Raw genomic sequence first — 21,955 nt, 5'->3', positions numbered from 1 at the left:
CTTCTCCTTCTCCTCCTCCTCCTCCTCTCAACAGACTGAATGTTTAGAGATTTGGATATTTGTGTGTTGCTGGTTGATGCTTTGAGATCGAAGTGTGTGCAACAACTGGAGATGTGTGACGACAAGGTGATGCGTAATTAACATCAGAGTGCAGATAAGGGAGTGAAGCACGGACGAATCGGGTTGAGCGACTGCTTCATGAAGTGAAGGTTGTGCAAATTCAAAAACTGTAAACAGTAAGTATGATAATAATCCATTTAATTTAAACTAACACAAAGAAAACAATGTGATGTCACAAACCATCATAAATACAAAACTGTTCGGAATCATAATAAGATCACAATCAACGATGAAAAAGTCATACAAATAATGATTACACGTAAATAGATAAAGGTTGAGTATCTTTGAAAGGCTGAAATCATAGAGACAAAGGTTTGATAAATAACTGAAGTCACACTGAGACCATTTCAACTTCTCTGTGTAAACTCATTTACACAACAACTGTAGCGAAGCAACTGATACTATTTCAGCATTTAGAGGGGAATATTAATCCTCTAAAGTCCACAACATTTATAGAACAGCTGCAGATTACTAATATGATCAACTAATAAATGAGGGTGTATTATTATGATTCACCAACTCAGCAGTACAGTAAGTTAAACAAATTAGATTCAGTTTCACCCGCTGCAACATTTAAGTGAGGGGCTCAGAGGGAAACACCAAGAGAAGCTGCACTCCAGGTTCCATGACTACACGTAGCAGTGATGTCACAGAGTCGAGGAGCCACAGCTGGGTGAGAAGGTAAACCTCTGGAGGGTGTTTCTGCAGGGGGGGGGTTACATTACTCTTTAGGTTTACATTTGCTTTTGGGTTCAACAGACACAGCTGAGGAGAATAAACAGTTCGATTAGAGCTGGTCCACATGTTTGTTTCTCTTACAGCTGGACTATGCTGCCTCTGTGAAGTTATGACTTCCCCTTTGGTATTGCTGCGCGTGTCAGAGCACGTGTGCGTCACCACTTGATGAAGACGAGAACGGCGAGCACCGCGTAGCCGAGGATGAGGAAGAGGACTTTCAGCAGTCGGTCCCGTTTGTCGTCCAGTTCTCGGGACAGAATCTCAAAGAAGGTGACGAACAGGAAGGTGCCGGCGGCGAGTCCCTGCAGCACCACCGACACCACGCTGCCCGCCAGCGTCTGAGTGGACTCGATGCCCATCCCCACCACTATGCCCAGTGGGATCATCAGGCTGACCGTCACACCCAGCTTGGCGGCGTCCTTCATGCCGAGCGACGCTTTGGCCACGCTCACTCCGAGCGCCACGGCGGCCAGCGTCTCGTGCACGGCCACGCCCAGGAAGAGGCTGCCCAGCTTGGCCCCGTCTTCCTGTAGGCCGAGCGCCAGGCCCTCAAACACGGAGTGAGCGGACAGAGCCAGGACCAGGCTGGCCAGGCGCAGAGGTCCCGCCCCCGCCAGCTCGGCGGGGCTAAAGTGCCCGTGATTGTGTCCCCCGGAGCGGTGGCCGCCATCGTCTCTCGGCGAGCCCCGCGCAGAGGGGATGAAGGGAGTGTCGTACTCAGAGTCGCTTCCAGCCTCAGAGCCGCCTGCGTTAAACGTCTCCAGGTCGATGAACGACGGTTTCTCCGTCCGGAAGGTGAGAATGGTCTGCTCCACGAAGACGGTGAGGAAGAAGCCGAGCATCATCATCGTCTCTGCCAGAGGGTAGTCGCTGCTGATCTTCAGCTGCTGGAACACTTGGGCCACCTGAGGAGTGTCAACACACCCTGAAGATCAACGCAGGTCAAAACTCATCCAGCAAACCCACGAGACGGCCTTTCATTGGTTCTCACGTTTCAAGTCAAAACTCTGTTAAAGTATTTGTGTCGTTTTGTTCCTCTATTTGTAAAACTATTTACGGTATTGAATCAGATCATACATGCGTTTAGATCACATGTGCGCCCATAATAAACTAAATGTGGCAGGAGTGAACCGCTGAGAATACTTGATGATGAAGTATTTGGCGCTTCAGTAGATCGGCCACCAAGTCACCGACTCAGAGACCGCTGAGCCAAACGGAAACACAGATGTTGAGCATCTGCGAAGATGTCATTGTTTACGTATCTCTGCCCGTCAAGTACAGATCATACATGACCCGAATTTCTCCAGCTGGTGCAGAAATCTTCCAGAACATGTGGACCTATACATATGCACGCATGCGTGTCCTGCACCCAGAACTAACAATGCTTAAGTGTGTGTGTGTGTGTGTGTCACCTTGTCTCTGACGGCCGGCAGCAGAGCGTTGAAGCACGTTGCCAGGAAAACGCCTCCTCCGAACGAGTTACACAGAGACAGAGATCTCCTGTATCTGTGCGCCTTGTCGTGGTCGGCTAGCAGGAGACGCACCGGGACCAGGACCCCCGCCAGCATGAGGCCAAACAATCCCAGCAGGCCGAGCAGCTTGGCCACCAGGACCTCCATCCTTAAGCTCCAACACTACAGCCTCATGACACACACCATGTCAACACCTCCACTCGGCTGCTTCACTCCACGGCTGCAGCTTCCAACGGGACAGACAGAGACATTTTGAGCCGAGTGGGAGATGTTATGCGATCAGAAAGTGCAGAATAAACTCAACAAAAGCCAACATTTGGCGGTGGGCAACACAGAATTTCAGGCGGAGGAATCTCCTGACGTGGTTTAAAGCAATGACTTACGTACGGAGCAGTACTAAAGAATAATTTGAGGTGATTGTACTTTGATTTATTGCTGTTGTGTTGCTCTCATCTGCCCCATAATATCATCAAAAATGTATTAGTTTTTAGCTTGTAGTGGTGGAATGTAACTAAGTATATTAACTCAAGTATGGAACTTAAGACCAAATGTGTACTTGATTTTGTGACACTTTCTGTTTATTTGTTTTAGTATTGTATTTTTCTGAGAGCGTTGCCTACTAGTTTAAAATGATGGTTTCTGCACACAAAACACGTGAAAATGTCCATGTAAAACCTTTAAAAAAAAGCAACTGATGATCTGATTAGTCAATAGAAATTGTAATATTGATGGTTTAAGCCATTTTTCAAGCAGGTTTCCAGCTTCACATAGGTGGATATCTACTGTCGTGCTGGACAAAACAGAGCCAGAGCGAAAGTGTGGCTTTTGACAACATATGTCACTGCTTATTAAACCAAACGATCGATTAATAGAGAAAATAATCGGCAGAATAATCTATAAAAAGGTAAATAATATTTAATGGTAGTTTATAGTTCAATATGAGCTGCGCTTCAACCAACTGCAAAAATGCATTATAAAAAATAATCGGATATTGTGCCTCATCATACATTTTGAGTTACATAATATTTATCATCTTTGGTGACAGTAACATTTTAAAATCAGGCCTATCGACTCGCTTGTAGTAACTTTACAGTATTGTGTGAGTGAGGATCAGAGGGACGTTAGCTACGCACTCTTAAACACTGTTGATTGTATAATAAAGTAAATTAAGGTTAAATGAAATCCCTGCCGACGTCAAGTGGTTGTTTGTGTTTGTGGGTTTGACTGTTCACCATTTATTATAAGTTCTGTTTACGTCGTAGCTGCAGGTGACCGTCGACGTGAAGCAACAAGACATCAAACGTTACTCAGCTTCCTGTGCGGACCTTCATAGTACAACCTCAACGCGCATAAGTCATAACAATGCTAATTTATTATATGTATCTTAAAGTTGCAGGTACGCTGCTGAATCATACATATTGAGAAGTTATTATATCATTTGACTTTTTGAGTAATTTAAATACGTTTTACTCGTTTACCCTAGAAAGATACTTGAGCGTTTCCGCTAGTGTTCGGGCTACCGGCGGCTAACTTTAAAGTAACATTTGAAGTTAGCCGCTAACATTAAGCTAGCGACCATTAGCCTCCCTGCCGCTTGAAAACTACGACTGTATCAGAAAGATGCGTTTTACATCGATGTTTTTTTGTCGAAACAGTGACTCCATCTTAACATACCCATTCTAAACTACAAAATGAGTCAGCGTCACCGTGTTTACCTGTCCAAACGTCTTCCCCTTCTCATCTTTTAGCAGGTGTATTGGAGTACTTCCGCTTTTAGCCACGTCACCTGTCCTCTGGGCGCTGAGTGGTGGAAATGTGAATGACGTAATTCAGGAAGTCCTTACGTGTTGGTGTATGCCGGTCCTTTACTAAATTGTACCAATACCACAAGTTAGAAATAATGTCCCGCAGTGATTCTACGGCCCATTCTTCTTGAATAAAATTATTAACTTATCAGGTGTCACATCAAAAAGTGACACCGAAAAACCAAAAATAATAGATTTGATCAGATTAGATATTATGTAGCTTGTGATAATATGGCCATTAAACACAAAATTAGTTTCAATATTTTGTGTTTTTCCTATTTTTACATTAATGTATTTAACATCTCATTCATCCATCATACATATTTAATGCATTTTATATTAAATTAATAAAAGAAAGACACATGATGGTGTTGCCATCAAAACCCCATTCATTATTAAGACTGTCTCAGCATGTCAAACCTAAATTAATATTATAGTGAAATAGTATTTGTGTCATTATGAATACATTAATATATACATTTACAAGTTCATTTCATTTTACAGGTGTTGCTCTGGCAAATAATAAACCAGGTGCATATAAAGACTAAAGGGTTAAACTGACCTCCATCACTTTAATCATATAAACATCACATACTTCACCATTCAGGTGATCTCTACAGCCACGATGTTTACCTGTGACACCTCAAACCCAAACATGCATCTATATTTGAGCTTCTCATCACTGTGCACATGCTCCGAGTAGCACACCCGTACCAGCTTAAAAAGAAAAGCCCTCTAAAACGTCACCGCTCACAGTATGGAGACGTGAAATATGACGAGACAGATATTGCCTCGTGTATTAAGGAGTCGGAAGGAAAGCGGGTTGTGGTCCACTTGAATGGGAGTGATGGACACTATTTGGCTATTGGCCAAAGCACTTCAGTGTGGGTTCACGCCGCTGAGTCAGGGAAACAGTGTGAGGCTGCTGACAAGGAAAGCAAGGCAGAACACCGTCAATCATCAGACAGGAGCAAAGTAGAAAAAGTTTAGGCTCTTTTTAATTGCCAAGACGGTGAAAGCGTTCTGCCTCATCACAACTCAACGTGACACAAACACACACGCAGGCAAAATTAACCTACACTCATACGCTCACTTCTCCCCCCCCACCACACACACTAAGAGCAGAAAAGGGTAATGGACAAAACATTTGAAATTCAGCTGTGTGGTTTTAAGAAGACATGTCAAGCCTCTGTTTTTAAACTCTGTTGTTTTAATAGCCATGTTCCTATTAGAGCATCAATGTATTCAGATGCAGTAGAATGAATCTGTGTTTGGTAGCACAGTGGTAAATGTCAAAATCAGCTTTATGAAAACCACACAGAGAAGCGGGAAGTGGTTCTCTTTTGGTGGCGTAGCTCCTGAAGGAAGCTGATGGAGCTCCTTGTTCTCTCGTGCAGCAGCTGTTAAGTGATGTAGGGGGAAAACAAAAAAAAAACTTCCTTTTAGTCCTTCGAGATATAAATGATCCATAACAGCTCGTCTCATCCACAAGCAAACCTGTCCGACCTGAAACAGAGACAGGAAGACACACGTTAACAGCTGCCAACATGCAAGTTAAAAACCAGAGCCAACAGCAGGAGGCGTGAGCGCGCTGGGACATCCGCTCTATTCACCAATGAAGCTGCAACTGAGCGAAATGTCTGACCTCTACTTCGATTTCTTCATCATGATACGTTTTTAGCAGAGACATTCAGAGCCCAACAGTTCACTCATTTCATCAGGCTTCGTGCCTACATTCAGTACAAGTACTGTACATAATACACATTTTTAAGCTACTTGTCATACTAAGAAAATGTCCCAACAAGCAAAGTGAGGTCATCACTGACATCATGCTCCTGTTACTGTGCATAATGTCTGTGTTGTTATATCCTTTGCTTTCAAAGCAGAAGCGATGAAGTTGAAACATTACCGTGTCTGAGTGTCACGGCTGCTCCTCGTTTCCCGCGCTGGGCGTTCGGTTGCGGATCTGACTCCTCAGCTGTTCTATGAGTTCGGGGTTCTGCTGCTGCATTTGCTGAGCAAACTGCTGACCTCTGCAAAAACAAAAAAAATCAGCAAATGGGACACTGTGAACCTCCTGACACTTTACAAACCCTCCAAGAGACCGCAGGGTACTTACGCCTGGATCAGTCCTGACAAATCTCCGCCCGTAGCACCGGCTCCGGAGGGCGCCGCACTTCCTGCTACTCCCGCGCCTATTCCGCCTCCCTGTCCTCCTCCGAGTCCTCCTCCTACTCCCCCTGCTTGCCCTCCTGCTGCTGCTATTTGCCCTCCCCCTAGTCCGCCCAATCCGCCTAATCCGCCTAATCCTCCCCCTAGTCCGCCTAAATTTCCCAGCCCTCCTAGTCCTCCACCTAGTCCTCCACCTCCCTCACTGGCTCCTCCTGGCATCCCACCATACGCTCCTGACATCATCCCCGACATCCTGAAAGAGAGAATACCCTTAAACAAACGCCAAAGAGCAAATATTTGCAGAGAAAAAGCTAAATCAACTTACAGCTGCTGAACCTGAGGATTGGTCATCAGAGAGGACGCCTGCAGGGAGACAGATGTTTAGATCTTCCATAAAACGTTTCAGTGGCTCACTAAGCAGAGGTCCAAAAGGATGTGCAGAGAAGACACTCGGAGAAGCTTGTCCCACCTCTAACCCCACACTGCGGAGTGTGGCTGTAGTACACTATATAATAATAATGATGAGGGGTTTCTAATAATTCAGACAGAAGAACCAGAATGAGCTCTCACCATGTTCATGAAGCCGGGGTTACTGAGCAGACCGGCCAGATCTACTCCGCCCATCCCTGCTGTCTGACAAAGAGAGACACACGTGTATAAGGAGGGACTCGTCACAGCATCCCTGGTTCAGAATAAGCAGTTTACTTCTGTCCTGTTCTTACTGGGCTGGACGTTTCCATCTTCTCCTCTGCGATCTTCAGGTTGGCTTTGTACGTGTCGTTGTCAGGGTCGAGCTCCAGAGCTTTCTTATAGTAAGTTGCTGCTTCTGTGTGTTTGTTGAGGCTGGCCAGAGCCAAACTGAAACCGGGTGATGACAGAACACATGAGTACTTTGATCAGGACACTCAAGCCTTTAGAGTGAGAATACATGAATCCCGTGTGACATCAGCACTTATTGGGACCAAAGCGTAGCGGCGCAGCCAGCCTTTGGTTGTGGACCTTATCCCTCCTCTGACTCTTCTGCATTTCAGGAGATGAGGTTGTTACTGAAGGTCGATGATGAGAAGAGCTGCTTTCCTTACCCCATCCTCCCGTAGGCTTTGCTGTAGTTTGGGTCGATGCTGATGGCCTGTTCACAGTCCTGCACCGCTCCCGCGTAGTTCCCTAGTTTACTGTACGCTGCAGCCCTGCACAAGCACAAAAAGGATATACTTTGAGTGCCGGTTGCAATGACTGAATTCAGAGAAAGACAGGAACCACTTTTATACAAAGACAAAGCAACATGTCATGTGTAATACACTTAATTCACGTGTAATTGTACACTGAAATCACTTGGATGGATTGTGAAGAATTCATTATTCTCTTCAAAACATGCACATACACACACCTTCACTGTAACCTAGCTCATCTTATCCAGAATGCATTCACAAATTGTTCTGCATCATGAAGCAGCTGCGCTCTACTTGTTAAAACTCAAATGGACTTTGATATCTGCCGCCTTGGATTACAGTACAAACAAAGCCGCCATGAAGAGAAGCTGCAGTGGGCCGAGTCTCTGGATGACTACAGAGGTAACTTGGTAACCCAGAGTTAACCACTTCTACAAATCACTTGAAAACTAGGACTGACCTGGATAACTTGAGTAAGGCTGGATGTTTTGAAAGAAAAACAGGCACATGACCAACTTTCGTCCAAGACTCAAGCAGTGTCTGGACTTTTATTGGTTTTAAATAAAATGACGTGGCTGCCTTTGTTGTTGCCACAGCAACAAAAGAAAAAAAGACAGCGTATAGAAGCGCTGGACTGACCTGTTGCAGTAATAGACGGCATTCTCAGGGTTGATGGCGATGGCCTTTGAGTAAAACTCAACAGCAGCTGCAAAATTCTCCACTTTCATTTGGTCATTACCTACGGAGGACAACGTAAACCCTCATTCGTGACAAACTAAATCGGTGACAAAACCCAAAGCAACAGGAACCAGTCTAAAAAGACCAATCCTCTTTGTGGCAGACGTCTGAGGAGGAGTCTCACCGTCGGTTTTAAGCGCCTCTGCCTCTTCTCTCTGTTCCTCGGTGAGGGAGTTTGGCGGTTGTGGAGGAGCAGAGTTGTTGTTGACATGCGACTCAACTGGAAGCTGAAAGACGCGCACACAAAGAGTAATTCAGACATCCCCGGGTAGAATTACTTTATTGCGTGCACAGAAACAGGTCCAAAGAGGCCAACAAATGTCCCGGTTTTAATCCGTTATATTTTACTCGTCACGGTCACACAGGCTCGCTTACCTTGTCTGTGGCTGAGGCGAAGATCTCTGGTAACGTCATGGGGACGGCGAGGGTCTTGTCGTCGGTCGTGATTTCAAATGCCGTCTCCAAGCACTGAACAGCAACTGCAGGACGTGCCAAGTCCAACCAAGTTGAAAGCCAGAATGATTCACCGAGTCAAAATACCATGACACTCAACAGATGCATCTCCATTAGTTTGTCTCAATTATACATCAGTGTTTTGGCAGGAAAATAACAGTTTAATCTGGGCGCAAATGGGAAACAATTTATAAAATCAATCAAAGCAACGATGACAGGTATGGATGAACTGATCAAAGACTTTTATTATCTGCAGATACCAGGTCAGACATTTTTCATAATGCATATGATACGTGTTGATTCAATGTCCGAAGGATTGGATTTACAGCTGTAGATACTGTACTTGTTTCCACAAGCTATTGATCAAAAAAATACCTCAGGTCCTAATTTAAAAGTATCAAGATGATCAGTAAAACTCATTGATCAATGAATGAAAAATATAGTTTGGATAATGGTCAAAAAGATGATCAGCGGAGAAGATTCCAACAGCTCATCACACTTCTACCACTCTGAATCAAACTCTCATCAGCTCATGATGGAAATAGCGATTTATGACACGTTTGTTCAGTGAACAGAGTTCATACCCTGACATACTAAAATGGTAAACGCACAATATGACACAGTCTGCTGATTTAGTTGTGTATTCTTTTTGCACTTGGAACTCACCTTCCAGACTCTCCTGGGCGCCTGAGGTCAGACTCCCTGACTGGAGCTGGTCATGGAGGAACTGGAGGATGGAGAAAGCGAGGCGCTTGTTGTCCGTCATGGCGGCGGAGGCTCAGGCTGTGGTCACCGTGGGAGAGAGACCCTGCAAAAGTCAAAACAGCAACAAGATGAAGGAAAAGCAGCCAGAAAAGAAGATGACGATGCACGACGAGATATGTCAAGAATCGTCATGCACACAAAACACGTTGTAAATACCTTATCAATTCTAAACTTTTACATTGGATTTACATCATTCCAGTCGTGGAGTCTTACTCGGTACAATTGAATATAATATTTCAGTCATCACAACATTTTCCAAACAGCTTTAATTACTTTTGAAATTACTGTTCTTCATCCACTTCCTTTAAATCAACTTTTCTTCCACTGCACCGCTCTAACGGCATCGGTGTAGCTAGCCTCCTTTAGCATTAGCATGTCGAATATTCTAGCAACTCCGACTAAGTCTAACGTGGAATGCTTAGCAACGCTTACAGCTAACAGCGGATACTGGCCATGTTCGTGTATTCATACATGTGTGATAAAACAAGCGGACAAGTGATGGTAAAGTTAAGTGACTTAAACGTGTAACGCTAGCAAACCGTGGGAAGTTCTGGCAGTTTAACTTTGGATATCAGCAGCAGAAACCAGTGTTAGGTATGAGATTACGTACGCTTCTCTTTAAATCACATTTTTTAAGTAAACAGTTTTATCGGAGAGCAAAAGAACAGATTGACACTTGGCGTTACACATCGCATTGCCCTTGCGATAACAATGGGCGAACGTGCTGTTAGAAGACTTAACAGTAATTATTTGAGCACACATTTGTGTATTTGGTGTACGCCGAATAGGAAATTGTTTTAAAGTGCATTACGTAATTAGTTCAAAGTATACTCCAGAAGGCGCGTAGGTTAGTTTGTAACCCCCCCCAAAAAAAGCCAGGTCATGTTGTAATGCCGTTTTAAAAGGGGCTTGGCGTGACGTGACATCAACTCCCGTTACAACGGCACCACGCTAACAGCTAGCCGACCCCTTTACGTTCACTGCAGCGGCGCTGACGTACGAGAAACGTGCCGCGCTGCCTCGTCGGACCCGGTGGCAGAGCGATGCATTTGACCTACCAGCTGTCTCTGTGTCTCAGTATCGATGAGCCTGGTAATGGATAAGGTGATGTTAGCTCCGCTCCTTCGAGTAATCGTAGCCGTCATTCAGCTAGCTAGTTAGCATGACGCGGAGTTACGTCGTCACACTAGGCGCCGGTGAGGTAGCGCGTGGGGCTGGTTTCCGGTGTAAAGTTACCAGTTAACCAGCCGGAAAAACAGCTGGTAAATATATATGTAAAGCCCAAAGTGTGGCAAGAAAATATCCCCCCCACCATTATACCACCAGCCTGAAGTGTTGTACAAAGCCATGCTTTCATGTTGTTTACTCCAACCATCTGAATGGTTCAGAGATGGTGTTCTTCATTCCTTGGTTGTAACAAGTGGATCGTTGAGTTCCTGCTGCCTTTCTATCATCTCCAACCAGTCTGCCCATTCTCCTCTGACCTCTCACACCAACAAGGCATTTTGGGTACGTTGGGTTCCAGCAGAAGGGGCTCTTTTGTCATGCAGGGCAAAAGGGCAGGTGCTAGTGGTCTATCTGTGCTATTCTACAACTTCACATGGCACTAAATACGTTTAAAAATACATCTGTCCCAGTGTGATTGAGCAGATAGGAATGTGGGGCTTTATTTTGAAATGTTGGACCATGCATTTCATTCTTCTTCCGGTGCAGCCTCCTCGTCCTGCACTTTGCCGCCTGTCCGTTCACCACACAACCTACCGAAGCTTCACTTAATACCTGAACCATGGGGCCGACAGGTGAGTCATGTCCTGGTGCTTTTAACGTGACTGGACCATGGCCGCTTGTTTGGTCTCTGACTGTCTTTGTGATCGTTACATTTCATTTGCTCTGAGTGTGTCTGTGCTAGTTTAACGTCACTGTTAGCTTCCGTTAGCTGAGCAGCTGTGCTGTGACGTTTAGGCTGTTACCTGTCCGTTGATTAGAATTTACCTGAAGCATTATTTTAGCTCTCGGTGGAGTATATCCTCATAAAAACATGAACGAAGCAATAACCCCGTTGAGTTATATTGGTGGCTCGTTTCTTTGCAGCCTGCATTAATTGTAATTGATCCACGTTAGCATGTTAGCTCACAGTGCTCATTCATTGAGCCATGGAACCGTTAGAGTAGCGTAGAATGTGGTATTTGTTTTATCAAATTATATCTTTGATTTTGGTGGAAAAGCAGACTGGCGTTATCAAGCTTTGCAAAAATTAAATAATACAAATATTGAATAAATACCATTATAATATGTACAATAAATATGTGATATATAATAACATAGTTGGCTATTGTAATAACCTTTTAGTCAAACAGAATGAAAATGACAACAGGGTTCCTGTTTTGATGAGTTGATGGATTTGTTTGATATAATGTGTGATGACTCCAGTATATTAATGAAATGAGGACAGAGCCAAGTGATATTCAGCTCTTGTGTGAGTATGTAGGAATGTGTTTACCTGATCAGGAATAGGTTGAGATAGTGTGTCGAGCAACGCTCACATGTGCTAATTTGTGATTTAGTCATCTTTGTATTTAGGTAATCCATTCATGCTAATGTTTACTGTTTAATAATTTAGTGAATAAAAATGATTAATGGAATTTTTTAATTTCCAAATCGTTGTAGATTAAAGTTCCTGTAACGGTGTTCATTCGGTGATGTTCTTTATTAAGGCCCAATTGAGCTATAGTGTTCTAATCGTGACTTTAATGATTCCAAAAGGGAGTGTCAATCCAAAATACTTCAATACATGCCACATATCGTCAGTTCCTGCACAACGAGCACAGATCAAAAACCAAATGATCAACATTTTGCGGAACTGTATACAGTGGAGAACAAGTATTGGATACACTGCTGATTTTGCAGGTTTACCAACTGTGACATAAACATGCTGCTTATGTGTTAATGTGAGCTACTAATCCAATGATATACATCACAAGTAAACACAGAAACATTCTGTCCTAATTTGAGCGAGCACACCAGAAGCACTGACCTGTCCCCTTATGTCCGGTCCCAGGTGAGGTGGTGTCTGGCACCGCGGTGCCGGTCTGCGCAGAGAACCGGCTCCGTTGGGACCTGAACCCTGAGCAGATCCAGCAGCTCTCCGAGGAGCTCATCGTCAACACCAAGGCCGTGTATGACGCCATCGGAGCGCTGGCCCTCGACAGCGTCACCTTCGAGAACACGCTGAAGGCCCTCGCTGACGTGGAGGTGGAGTACACGGGTCAGTGTCCACCAATCAGCCTTTGCCTAGTGACGCTGTAGCACAGTTCACATGATGATCCTGTTTTTTTCATAGCCAGGAAATTGGAAAGTTGTAACGATCTAATGTGACATTGTACATTAACAACCTCTGCACACATATTATTATTATTATTATAATAATAATATAATTTAATTATATGAATTATATAAAAAAGTCGGGAGCCGTCATATAAATGAAATAAATAATTCTCTCTAATATTAACAGGTGACAGAATCAACATTCATTGAAAACAAAAACGGCTAACATGAACTAAAACTTATGCACACAAAAGCAATGCACATCTGATCCATCATAAATGTTTCAGAGGAGTCTTGTATCTGATGTCGGAGTGTGCTTAAACGCTACAAGTCATTTATAATGATGGCTGAGTTCCATAAAAAGATCAAAATGTGTCACTGAAAACAGCTAAATCCTTTCTTTTTTCGCTTCATATCGTCTTAATCTTTTTTCCTTCAACATGAGACGGTTGTTTTCAGGTTGATCCACTCAGACACGCCAGCCATAAGATAACAATGAAGAACTATTGAGTTTTGGTGGGAGTCTCTAGTAGCTGATCGCTGTAGTTTTTATCAAACAAGATGAAATAGTGCTTTTTTTGTGGACTCATTTCTGTGGTGGATTAATCCACATTTAGAGCTTTAGTTCAGGACTTTAATAGAGGTTAAAGGCAGGCGTCTACTTCATGTCAATACAGTTAATACATTCTTTGTTTGGTTGAGTCTGACAATGAGGATGAATATAAAACATCAGAGTTAAAGTAAAAGCTTATCGCCCCTGGCTAGCAGAGCTTTCAAAATGTTACCTTTTTATATTTAGCCTTGCCAGATATTTCTGCTCCATTGACACGTGATGAACCTGAAAGTGAATCGATCTCGAACGCAGCGCGAGCCTGAACACAGTCGGGCCGGCGGCCCTTTGTGAGCTCTGCGCTTAAGCTCTGCGTCGGCAGAATCCGTACGCGATGCCAGCGGCTCGTCAGCGCTTTGCAGAGAAAGCAGCTGAACCAGCTGCTGCGACAATGGAGAGCAGTTTAGTGTGGAGCCAGCTGAAAGCGCCTCCAGCGCGCTGCTGCCGCCTCAGGGGAAGGTTGCACCAAAATGAAACAAAGAAGATCTAGCTGTAAGAAATAATACGTCTGAACCAGGAGATTCAGCTCAAAAGCTCAATTCAATTAAGACACTTCATCCTAATTATGAAAGATAAACAAACCTCCACCATGTACCTTTGTGCCTCACATTCACGGACCACTTCATCACCTTTATTACAATCCCTGTAAAGAAGTCAAGTGTTATACAAATATGAAAGGAAGTTGCTAAAATATTTGCTTCAACGTTGCTCTTTTAAGACGTCCTGTTTCTAAAGCATCTAAGAACAGAACAGGCTGCCTTTGTGAAATCCTTAGATACGTCCATCCAGCTTCCATCAGTGAACGATCTGTGTGTGTAAAGCAAACCCAAATCACTGCAATCCTGCCCCCCCCCCTCGTCCCATCTCAGTCCAAAGGAACATGTTGGACTTCCCGCAGCACGTCTCCTCCAGCAAGGAGGTCCGAGCGGCGAGCACCGACGCCGATAAGCGCCTGTCTGAGTTCGACGTGGAGATGAGCATGAGGGAGGACGTCTACCTGAGGATCGTCGCTCTGGAGGTGAGCTGATGGAGAGATGAGACGGGGGGAGCGGCACTCGGTCACTGGGGCAACAACCAAGAAAGGAGAAAAACGGTAACAAGTCCCGTCTTCCTGAGCTCCAGCAGAACATTGGGGACGGTGAAGTTTATTTACGCTTTGAGGTGAAGCCCACAAGCAGCTGGATTCAGGATGCGCAAAATACCAACCAATCAGATCGAAGCGGGAGGAAAACAAATATCCACTAATGATCTTAAGCAAATAATAACTACCTCCTCTAATTAAAAGGTACATACACACTGTATATATGCAGCGATATCCGACCACCGCCGTTATACACACGCGACAGCAGACTTAATGACGTGTAACATGATACCGAAGCTTAGGAGCACGGTTGATCCAAAGCTGCTGTGGTTGGTGTGACAATGCAGAGATCAGCGACCGCTTGCTGACAGTCAAAGTAGATAAAACAAGCCTCTTTCCTATCAAACCTGTTTCCTTCTTCTCATCCGGGCTCTTTTCTTTGTCCCTACAGAAGAAGGTGGATGGCGGCAGCCTCACTGCAGAGTCCAAGCGTTACATGGAGCGACTGATCAAGCTGGGGAGGAGGAACGGCCTCCACCTGTCCAGAGAGACACAAGAGGTGGACACTGCTTCCTTCCTGTTAGCAACACTTTTTGGGGGAGGGCTCTATTTTTTTATTTTTTTATTTTTTTTTACACAAACCGAATCGCTTCTATCAAATAGTTTTATTAAAAAAGGATGCTGATCTCTCTGTGATAAAGTTATCTGAATGGATGGTTAAGATGAGTCACCAACTCCTGTGTGGCGTTTTTCAGAAAGGAGTGTGCTTCTTTAATGAAATCACTGTTTGTGTAATATGTTTTTTTTAATGCTGTGAAGGTGCGTTTTGAAACTCTTTTTTTGAAAATATTTGACTATGCTGTTGCAGGAGATCAAGACCATCAAGAAGAAGCTTAGCAACCTGTGCATCGACTTTAACAAGAACCTGAACGAGAACACGACCAGTCTGTCCTTCACCAGGGACGAGCTGGGTGAGTCCTCAGACCGCCCACCTACACCCGTCGCTGCAAACCTGCCACTTATTGGCCACATTTGGCGTTTTGAAATCAAATGGGTCATCCACGTGAATTGCGTAGAAGAGTTTTTATTTGGGGGAAGGGTTCTGATCTTTGCAGTTAAACCCAATCAGCGTTGAGATCTCCACCTATTGACACGTGCGCTGCTGTCGCCTCCAGGCGGCCTCCCAGAGGACTTCCTGGGCTCTCTGGAGAAGGAGGGAGAGGCGCTGAAGGTCACCCTGAAGTATCCTCATTACTTCCCCACCATGAAGAAATGCTTCGTCCCAGAAACCCGTCGGAAGCTGGAGGAGGCCTTCAACTCCCGCTGCAAAGAGGTGAGGCAGGAAGTGAGCACGCCTCATCCTCTTTCACCTCCTGACTCAGTGGAACAGGAGGGGAAGGAATGAATGCTGGTTACTGATGGGCAGGTGGAAATGTGAGGCAAGAAGCGGAGGGTCAAAGAGCGACTCTAGAAAAGAGATCCAAAGAAGCTGTGTTTTAGTTCCAGCCAGGTATTAACAAAGGTTTAAAAACGAATACCAGTTTACGACAGAACAGTTGAATCAGCCGAGCATGGAGCTGTGATCATCCAGTAAAAAGGGCTTCCCCTCTCCGTGTGTGTGTGTGTGTGTGTGTGTGTGTTTGTTTGTGTGTTTGTTTGTTTGTTTGTTTGTTTGTTTGTTTGTTTTCAGGAGAACTCGGCCATCCTGAAGGAGCTGGTGGAGCTCCGGGCTCAGAAAAGCGCCATGCTGGGCTTCACCACACACGCCGACTTTGTCCTGGAGATGAACATGGCCAAGTCTGGGAAGAAGGTGGCCGGCTTCCTGGGTGAGTGTCTCTGATGTTCCGCCTGCAGCATGCATGACAGCCTGCAGAGGGAGGTAACCCAAAGAAGCATGAATCATAAGCGCTCAACTGAGCCCGTTTTTAGAGGAGCTGGCTCGTAAACTGAAGCCTCTGGGCGACGAGGAGCGTGCTGTCATGGTCAGGCTGAAGGAGAAGGAGTGCCAGAAGAGGAACCTCCCCTCCAACGGAGAGCTGCACGCCTGGGACACCCGCTACTTCATGACCCAGGTGGGAGATCAGTCCTCCACTAAGGCCCCCAAGTGATTTCAGATTCATTATCCACAAAACCCATTCAATGTCAAAATTTAGCCCAAAATGTAAAAATGTAGGTCAAATTATTTTCTTTTTTCTTTTTTTCAAAGATTCAACTGAATACGTTTAAAAGGACATTTTTAAGGTTTTCTTTAAATCATCAATTAATTTCTTTCCCATCTTCTCCCTCTTCCTTGTGCTCAACTTTTGTATTTTTCCTTTTCTCCTGTTGTTATTTCCCCCCCGTCCTTTTCCTCTTTCCCTCCTCCTCCCCCCTGCCAGGTGGAGGAGACTCAGTACGCAGTGGATCAGAACCTGTTGAAGGAGTACTTCCCCATGGAGGTGGTGACTCAGGGCCTGTTGGACATCTACCAGGAGCTGCTTGGTCTGTCCTTTGAGCTGGTGGACGCTCCGTCCGTGTGGCACCCGGACGTCACTCTGTACTGTGTGAAGGACCGCAGCAGTGGTCAGGTGGTCGGCCAGTTCTACCTGGACCTCTTCCCCAGGTGAGGACAGGGCGGCAGAAGGCTTCCTCCTCTTACCACTCTCTCCTCTCCTTTGTGCTTCCCCTCCCACAGCTCTGCCTCTGTAATCTTTCCACCCCCTGTCTCTTATCCTCCTCCCCTCCATCTCTTCCCAGGAGAGAAACACACTCCTGTGTTTCTCTTCCCCCATCGTCTTCTTACTTCCTCCACCATCTCCACCTCACTGCTCTACATCCTTCTTACTCCCTCCCACGTCCACCTCTTTGGCTCCATTGTCTTTGTCTCCTCCTCTTAAATATGTAGATGGGAGTGTCCGGGTGTCCTCAGTGTCTCCCCTCACACCTTTCCCCCCACAGGGAGGGGAAGTACGGCCACGCCGCCTGCTTCGGCCTGCAGCCCGGCTGTCTGCTGCCCGACGGCACGCGTCAGATGTCGGTGGCGGCCATGGTGGCCAACTTCAGCAAGCCGACGGCCGGCGCCCCGTCGCTCCTGCAGCACGACGAGGTGGAGACGTACTTCCACGAGTTTGGACACGTCATGCACCAGCTGTGTGCCAAGGTACCACCGTGTCCACCCACTCGATGCAGTCGGTGTACTTCCTGTAAGCCGGTTTCTGACTGTGTGTGTGTGTGTGTGTCTGTGTGGCCCTGCAGGCAGACTACGCCATGTTCAGCGGGACTCACGTGGAGCGAGACTTTGTGGAAGCGCCGTCTCAGATGTTGGAGAACTGGGTCTGGGAGAGGGAGCCCCTGCAGAGGATGTCCAAGCACTACAAGACCGGCAACGCCATCCCGGAGGAGCTGCTCGACAAACTCATCAAGTCCCGCCTCGCCAACACCGGTGGGTGCCGCCACCCGGCCTCGATGGCTGCGTTTGAGGTTGAGACCATGTGCGTTAACCCCGGCCGTGACTCTCCCGCAGGTCTGTTTAACCTGAGGCAGATCGTTCTTGCTAAGGTGGACCAGGCTCTGCACACCAGGAACGGACTGGACGCCGCGGAGGAGTACGGGCGCCTCTGTCAGGAGGTCCTGGGAATCCCTGCATCCACAGGTGGCCTTTCAAACGCTTTACTTTCTGCACTTGAAGAAAACAAAAAAAAGTCTAAATTCTTCTCTGGTGACCATGACGATGCTCCACAACTATCAGTGTCTTTCCTGTAATACGCTGCCGACCTTCACTATGAAGCAAAGGAATTGTAAATATCTGTAAACTCAGGTCACATGGACATCTTCAAGTCAAGAGTTAATGCATTAAAAACAAGGCAGAATGTCCTGCAAAATATTTCCACAGATAACTTATGTCACCGTTCCTGAGATTGGAGTGAGACAAGGAATAAAGGTGATGATGATCTTCCTGATGAAACCTCTTTGATGTGACGTCATGAGCATTGAGAAGTCTACAGTTACCACGCATCACACGGCGTGGATGTGGTGTGGCGGCCGAATGCTTGTTTAAGAAATTTTACTGCTTACTTACACGCAGCCCAATTTGTATGATTATTCTACATTGGCTCACTTTTTGATTACTCTTAACGGTCTCAAATTTCCAGGGGGGAATGTCTCGTCGCACCCCCCCCCACACCCCCCCCCCCACACCCCTTGTCACCTGTTCACCCCTTATAAACTGTGTTTATAAAAAGTGTTTTATAATTTGGACAGTTGAAGTAGTAAAAACCTCCAGGCATCCATGCTTCACCCTTACTGCTTTACCTCTGATCCCCCCTGACCTTTGACCTCTCCGTACCTGTGCTGTAGGAACCAACATGCCGGCGACCTTTGGGCACCTGGCCGGCGGTTACGACGCTCAGTACTACGGTTACCTGTGGAGCGAGGTGTTCTCCATGGATATGTTCTTCGCTCGCTTCAAACTGGAGGGAATCATGAACCCGAAGGTCAGTGAGGAGACAAATTAAAAATGTTCATGAGGAGCCAACAGTCAGCAGGTGAAATGTATGAAGAGTAGGCATATGGCCGCTGATTTCTCATCAACTATAACAAGTACATTTTACCCAAGTGTTGTACCTGAGCATAACTACTAGCATTCTACCACGTCTCAGGTGGAAATATATTTTACCATCCTATATTTATCCAACACATATATATTAAACCTTTTTAAAAGCTGAAACATTAAATTGATAAACAATTACTGGGAAATTGTGTCACTCTGCATGATGAGTAATGTTGCTTAATATAATTTTTACTGTAACAACCAAGTACGTTTTGAAAGCAGGGCTTTTACTTGTCGCAGAGTATTTCTATACAGTACTTCTTCCCCCACAAGACAGCGGACATGACGTTATTGATCACATGTCGGATAAGAATAGCACAAACCGTTAACCTATACGTAGTATAACAACATTGACTTGGTAATGTGACGAGTGATCATCCAGTCTTTGTCCATCTACTCTCATCCTTTGTCTTCAGCACCAAAGCCAAAACGGCATTGAACATTTAAAACAGTCGGAAACAGAAAACCTAGTATTTCTTTAATGTAATGACACAACTCAAAATCATTCAGTGTTTACTTCTTTTAGACTGTCAAGACTTATCGTAAGTCGCTTTGGATAAAAGCTTCAGCTAAATTTATGTAAATGTAAAGATTATAGTAACTCCGTGCAGTCCACGCGTGTCTACATTTTTAAATGCATACATGTATAATGTCTTTTTTTAGTGTTCATCAAAAAGCATTTACGATTGTGCGGCCTTTGCAGTGTATAGAAACTCCCTGAGGAGTTTGACTGTTAATCGCTGTCTCCTGATTGGTCCTCCAGGTGGGCCTGGACTACAGGAAGTTCATCCTGGGACCCGGCGGCTCCGAGGATGCCTCCGAGATGCTGAGGAAGTTCCTCGGGCGGGAACCGAAACAAGAAGCGTTCCTGCTGAGTAAAGGACTGACGGTGAAGCAGGACACCAGCACGCCTTGTCCCTGCTGACCAATCACAGCGGCCCGGCTTCACCACCCCGCCCCTTCACAGCAGTGACAAAGGACTGTTTTCTAGAAGAAGAAAAAAGAATAATCACGTTACCCAATGAGGAAAAAGAATTTGCGGAAATAAACAATGGTTTGAAGTGAAGTTGTCTTCTGTGTCGGAGCATTTTGTGACAAAATCTTTGTGACCGGCCTCCCTTCAAAAAATCGAATTCACAAGCTGGAAAGAACCGGTTAAATAAAATGTCAGGAGCTGATCCTCCAGTCCGTTTTTTGTATTTCTGACATAAGCTCAGACGTGTCATAATATATGAATTATAATATTCGTATCGCCTGCCAAATGGATCACCAAACTGTAGTTGCAAGGTTGGAGGATTCTAATGTGCATATTTATAGCATTGGTTGAATACACGTCTTAAAATGAGGGGAAAAGGGCAAAGTGGTGCTGTGTTTGCATACCAAGCATTTTTCTGAGGCGACAGAAAATGCCACGACCATCTCCAGCAGACGACACTCTGAGAAATCATCCTTCTATTCACTGCACGAATGTCTCAACAAGGGGACCAAAGATGCACAAAAAAGGTTCTTACTTTTCAGTTGAATTTTCCTATTTTTTCAGGGTTGATTATGACTTGTCGAATGAGGGAAAACTTGTTATACTGTAGGTTGATTTGGACCTGTGTGCAATATACAGTCCTCCACTAAAGGCATCATGCCATTAAGGGAGAGGTCTACTGATCCCTACCTACATCCAGACATGTCACTCACGTGTGCAAGGCCAAACACTTCTGTCGGTGGACTCCAACGCCAAACCGGTTCAGGACCTGATTGTATGGACCACCAAACAGGAGAGCGGAGGTGGAAGCTAAGCTAACCCAGCTAGGCGCTAGGGGTACTCCAATACGCAGCCTACTGCTGGCTGCCCGATGTGTGTTGGCGGTCTTCACAGAGACCCGGCTCCATCCTTCATTCAGCAGTTGCAGTTGCAGGTGACAGCTGACCTGAGGGCACGACCCCCGTGGGACAAGAAGAGGTGGAGTCGGTGTTTCATCATGGCGCTTGGTGCTTGAACACCTCAGAGTTGATGGAGAATGTTTTTCCTAATGCTGATTTTTTTTTTGAAGAGACTATGTCGGCCATGCAACCCCCCCCCCCCCCCCCCCCCCCCCCAAATACTTGTTTGGGTCGCTGCTGTGTGTGTCTTTTGAAGGAGCCCTCTTTGCCCAAATAAGGATTTCCTGCTCCCACTATGTGAAGGAGAAGAGCTTCAGAGCGTCCATGGAGGGATGTGAGGCACGAGGCATCAGCAGGGGACCAGGGCTGATGTAATGTCCTCAGAGAGCTGCAGCTCGACAGCTCGCCCTAAAAAACAAAAGAAGACGGCCCGAAGGTAAAACTCCAGAACAAACCGTCAACATCTTAAAAAACAACTCAATCTGCTGCACACTGTTATGGCCTAAAGGGAACAAGAGCAAATATGCAAACAATTCTAAATCAAATAATCGTTCCGTTTTAAAAGATTGTCTATGTTATTTTTTATATAACACATATGCAATTCATATTTGCCATGCACACCTTTCTACTAACCGGCCATTCAAGACAACATTCATCAAACCGTAATCTGTCCGTGAAGCTGCTCTAATTGTGATATTTTAGCTGTGTGAATAATAAGAAACTAAACTGACATTCTCACAGTGGAAAACCCACATTGTGAATTCAATGGAATGAGTGAATATTTAAAGTGTGCATAATCATTATTGCATTAATACAAATGAGAACTTGAGAAGGTTTATGTATTTTATTTGACATTTGCCATAGTTGGGGTTTTTGAGGGGACTTTGCATGGAACCCCTGAATACAGTGAAGCAGGAATAGTTCCTTTATTTCAGTGTGTTTTTCAGTTACGTTCTAGAAATAAGGGGTTTGGTCAACAATATCAGATAAATGAGTAAATACCCCTCTTGTGAATTTTGACGGTGTCTTTAAAAGTCAGTTGCAA

At 45.3% G+C, this 21,955-nt stretch overlaps 3 protein-coding genes across 7 annotated transcripts; 1 reads left to right on the top strand and 2 right to left on the bottom strand.

The window, feature by feature from the left end:
- Window positions 1-241: 241 nt before the first annotated feature.
- On the bottom strand, window positions 242-4,139 carry LOC120824241 (zinc transporter ZIP3). The gene is made up of 3 exons (XM_040184918.2): window positions 4,046-4,139; window positions 2,271-2,556; window positions 242-1,763 (listed from the first exon to the last, which is right to left on the bottom strand). Exons 2-3 carry the CDS (start codon window positions 2,475-2,477, stop codon window positions 1,014-1,016), a joined length of 957 nt encoding a protein of 318 aa, XP_040040852.2. The 5' UTR covers window positions 2,478-2,556; window positions 4,046-4,139; the 3' UTR covers window positions 242-1,013.
- Window positions 4,140-5,115: 976 nt separating this feature from the next.
- sgta (small glutamine rich tetratricopeptide repeat co-chaperone alpha) lies at window positions 5,116-10,678 on the bottom strand. The gene is made up of 12 exons (XM_040184284.2): window positions 10,491-10,678; window positions 9,334-9,475; window positions 8,590-8,693; window positions 8,339-8,441; window positions 8,116-8,215; window positions 7,390-7,494; window positions 7,030-7,165; window positions 6,878-6,940; window positions 6,633-6,670; window positions 6,255-6,560; window positions 6,045-6,168; window positions 5,116-5,641 (listed from the first exon to the last, which is right to left on the bottom strand). The coding sequence occupies exons 2-11, from the start codon at window positions 9,431-9,433 to the stop codon at window positions 6,057-6,059; spliced, it is 1,167 nt and encodes a 388-aa protein (XP_040040218.1). The 5' UTR covers window positions 9,434-9,475; window positions 10,491-10,678; the 3' UTR covers window positions 5,116-5,641; window positions 6,045-6,056.
- On the top strand, window positions 9,853-20,101 carry thop1 (thimet oligopeptidase 1). Of its 5 annotated transcripts, none has more exons than XM_078108017.1 (15): window positions 9,853-10,026; window positions 11,146-11,231; window positions 12,491-12,697; window positions 14,236-14,384; window positions 14,902-15,006; window positions 15,316-15,418; window positions 15,623-15,780; window positions 16,138-16,273; window positions 16,377-16,519; window positions 16,826-17,049; window positions 17,385-17,586; window positions 17,682-17,868; window positions 17,950-18,078; window positions 18,783-18,919; window positions 19,799-20,101. In XM_078108017.1, the coding sequence occupies exons 2-15, from the start codon at window positions 11,219-11,221 to the stop codon at window positions 19,958-19,960; spliced, it is 2,055 nt and encodes a 684-aa protein (XP_077964143.1). In that variant the 5' UTR covers window positions 9,853-10,026; window positions 11,146-11,218; the 3' UTR covers window positions 19,961-20,101. The 5 variants fall into 5 exon arrangements, with proteins under 5 accessions (XP_077964143.1, XP_077964140.1, XP_040040217.2 ...); XM_078108014.1 differs by having other exon boundaries at window positions 14,899-15,006; XM_040184283.2 differs by lacking the exon at window positions 9,853-10,026 and adding an exon at window positions 10,800-10,941.
- The last annotated feature ends 1,854 nt before the right edge of the window (window positions 20,102-21,955 follow it).

The sequence above is a fragment of the Gasterosteus aculeatus genome, chromosome 8, assembly GCF_964276395.1.
Source record: "Gasterosteus aculeatus chromosome 8, fGasAcu3.hap1.1, whole genome shotgun sequence".
NCBI lineage: Eukaryota > Metazoa > Chordata > Actinopteri > Perciformes > Gasterosteidae > Gasterosteus > Gasterosteus aculeatus.
Note: the sequence above shows the minus strand (reverse complement) of the source record. Positions and strands in the feature narration are given on the sequence as shown.

Excerpts from the sequence above, each read along its gene's own strand:
- thop1 (XM_078108014.1), top strand. Across the intron at positions 16,274-16,376 it reads GAAGGTGGCCGGCTTCCTGG|AGGAGCTGGCTCGTAAACTG; the intron begins GTGAGTGTCTCT and ends GCCCGTTTTTAG. Across the intron at positions 17,869-17,949 it reads GTCCCGCCTCGCCAACACCG|GTCTGTTTAACCTGAGGCAG; the intron begins GTGGGTGCCGCC and ends ACTCTCCCGCAG.
- sgta (XM_040184284.2), bottom strand. The coding sequence starts at position 9,433 with ATGACGGACAACAAGCGCCTCGCTTTCTCCATCCTCCAGTTCCTCCAT. Across the intron at positions 6,561-6,632 it reads AATCCTCAGGTTCAGCAGCT|GATGTCGGGGATGATGTCAG; the intron begins GTAAGTTGATTT and ends TCTCTCTTTCAG. Across the intron at positions 6,169-6,254 it reads TTGTCAGGACTGATCCAGGC|AGGTCAGCAGTTTGCTCAGC; the intron begins GTAAGTACCCTG and ends TTGTTTTTGCAG.
- LOC120824241 (XM_040184918.2), bottom strand. The coding sequence starts at position 2,477 with ATGGAGGTCCTGGTGGCCAAGCTGCTCGGCCTGCTGGGATTGTTTGGC. Across the intron at positions 1,764-2,270 it reads TGCCGGCCGTCAGAGACAAG|GTGGCCCAAGTGTTCCAGCA; the intron begins GTGACACACACA and ends GACACTCCTCAG.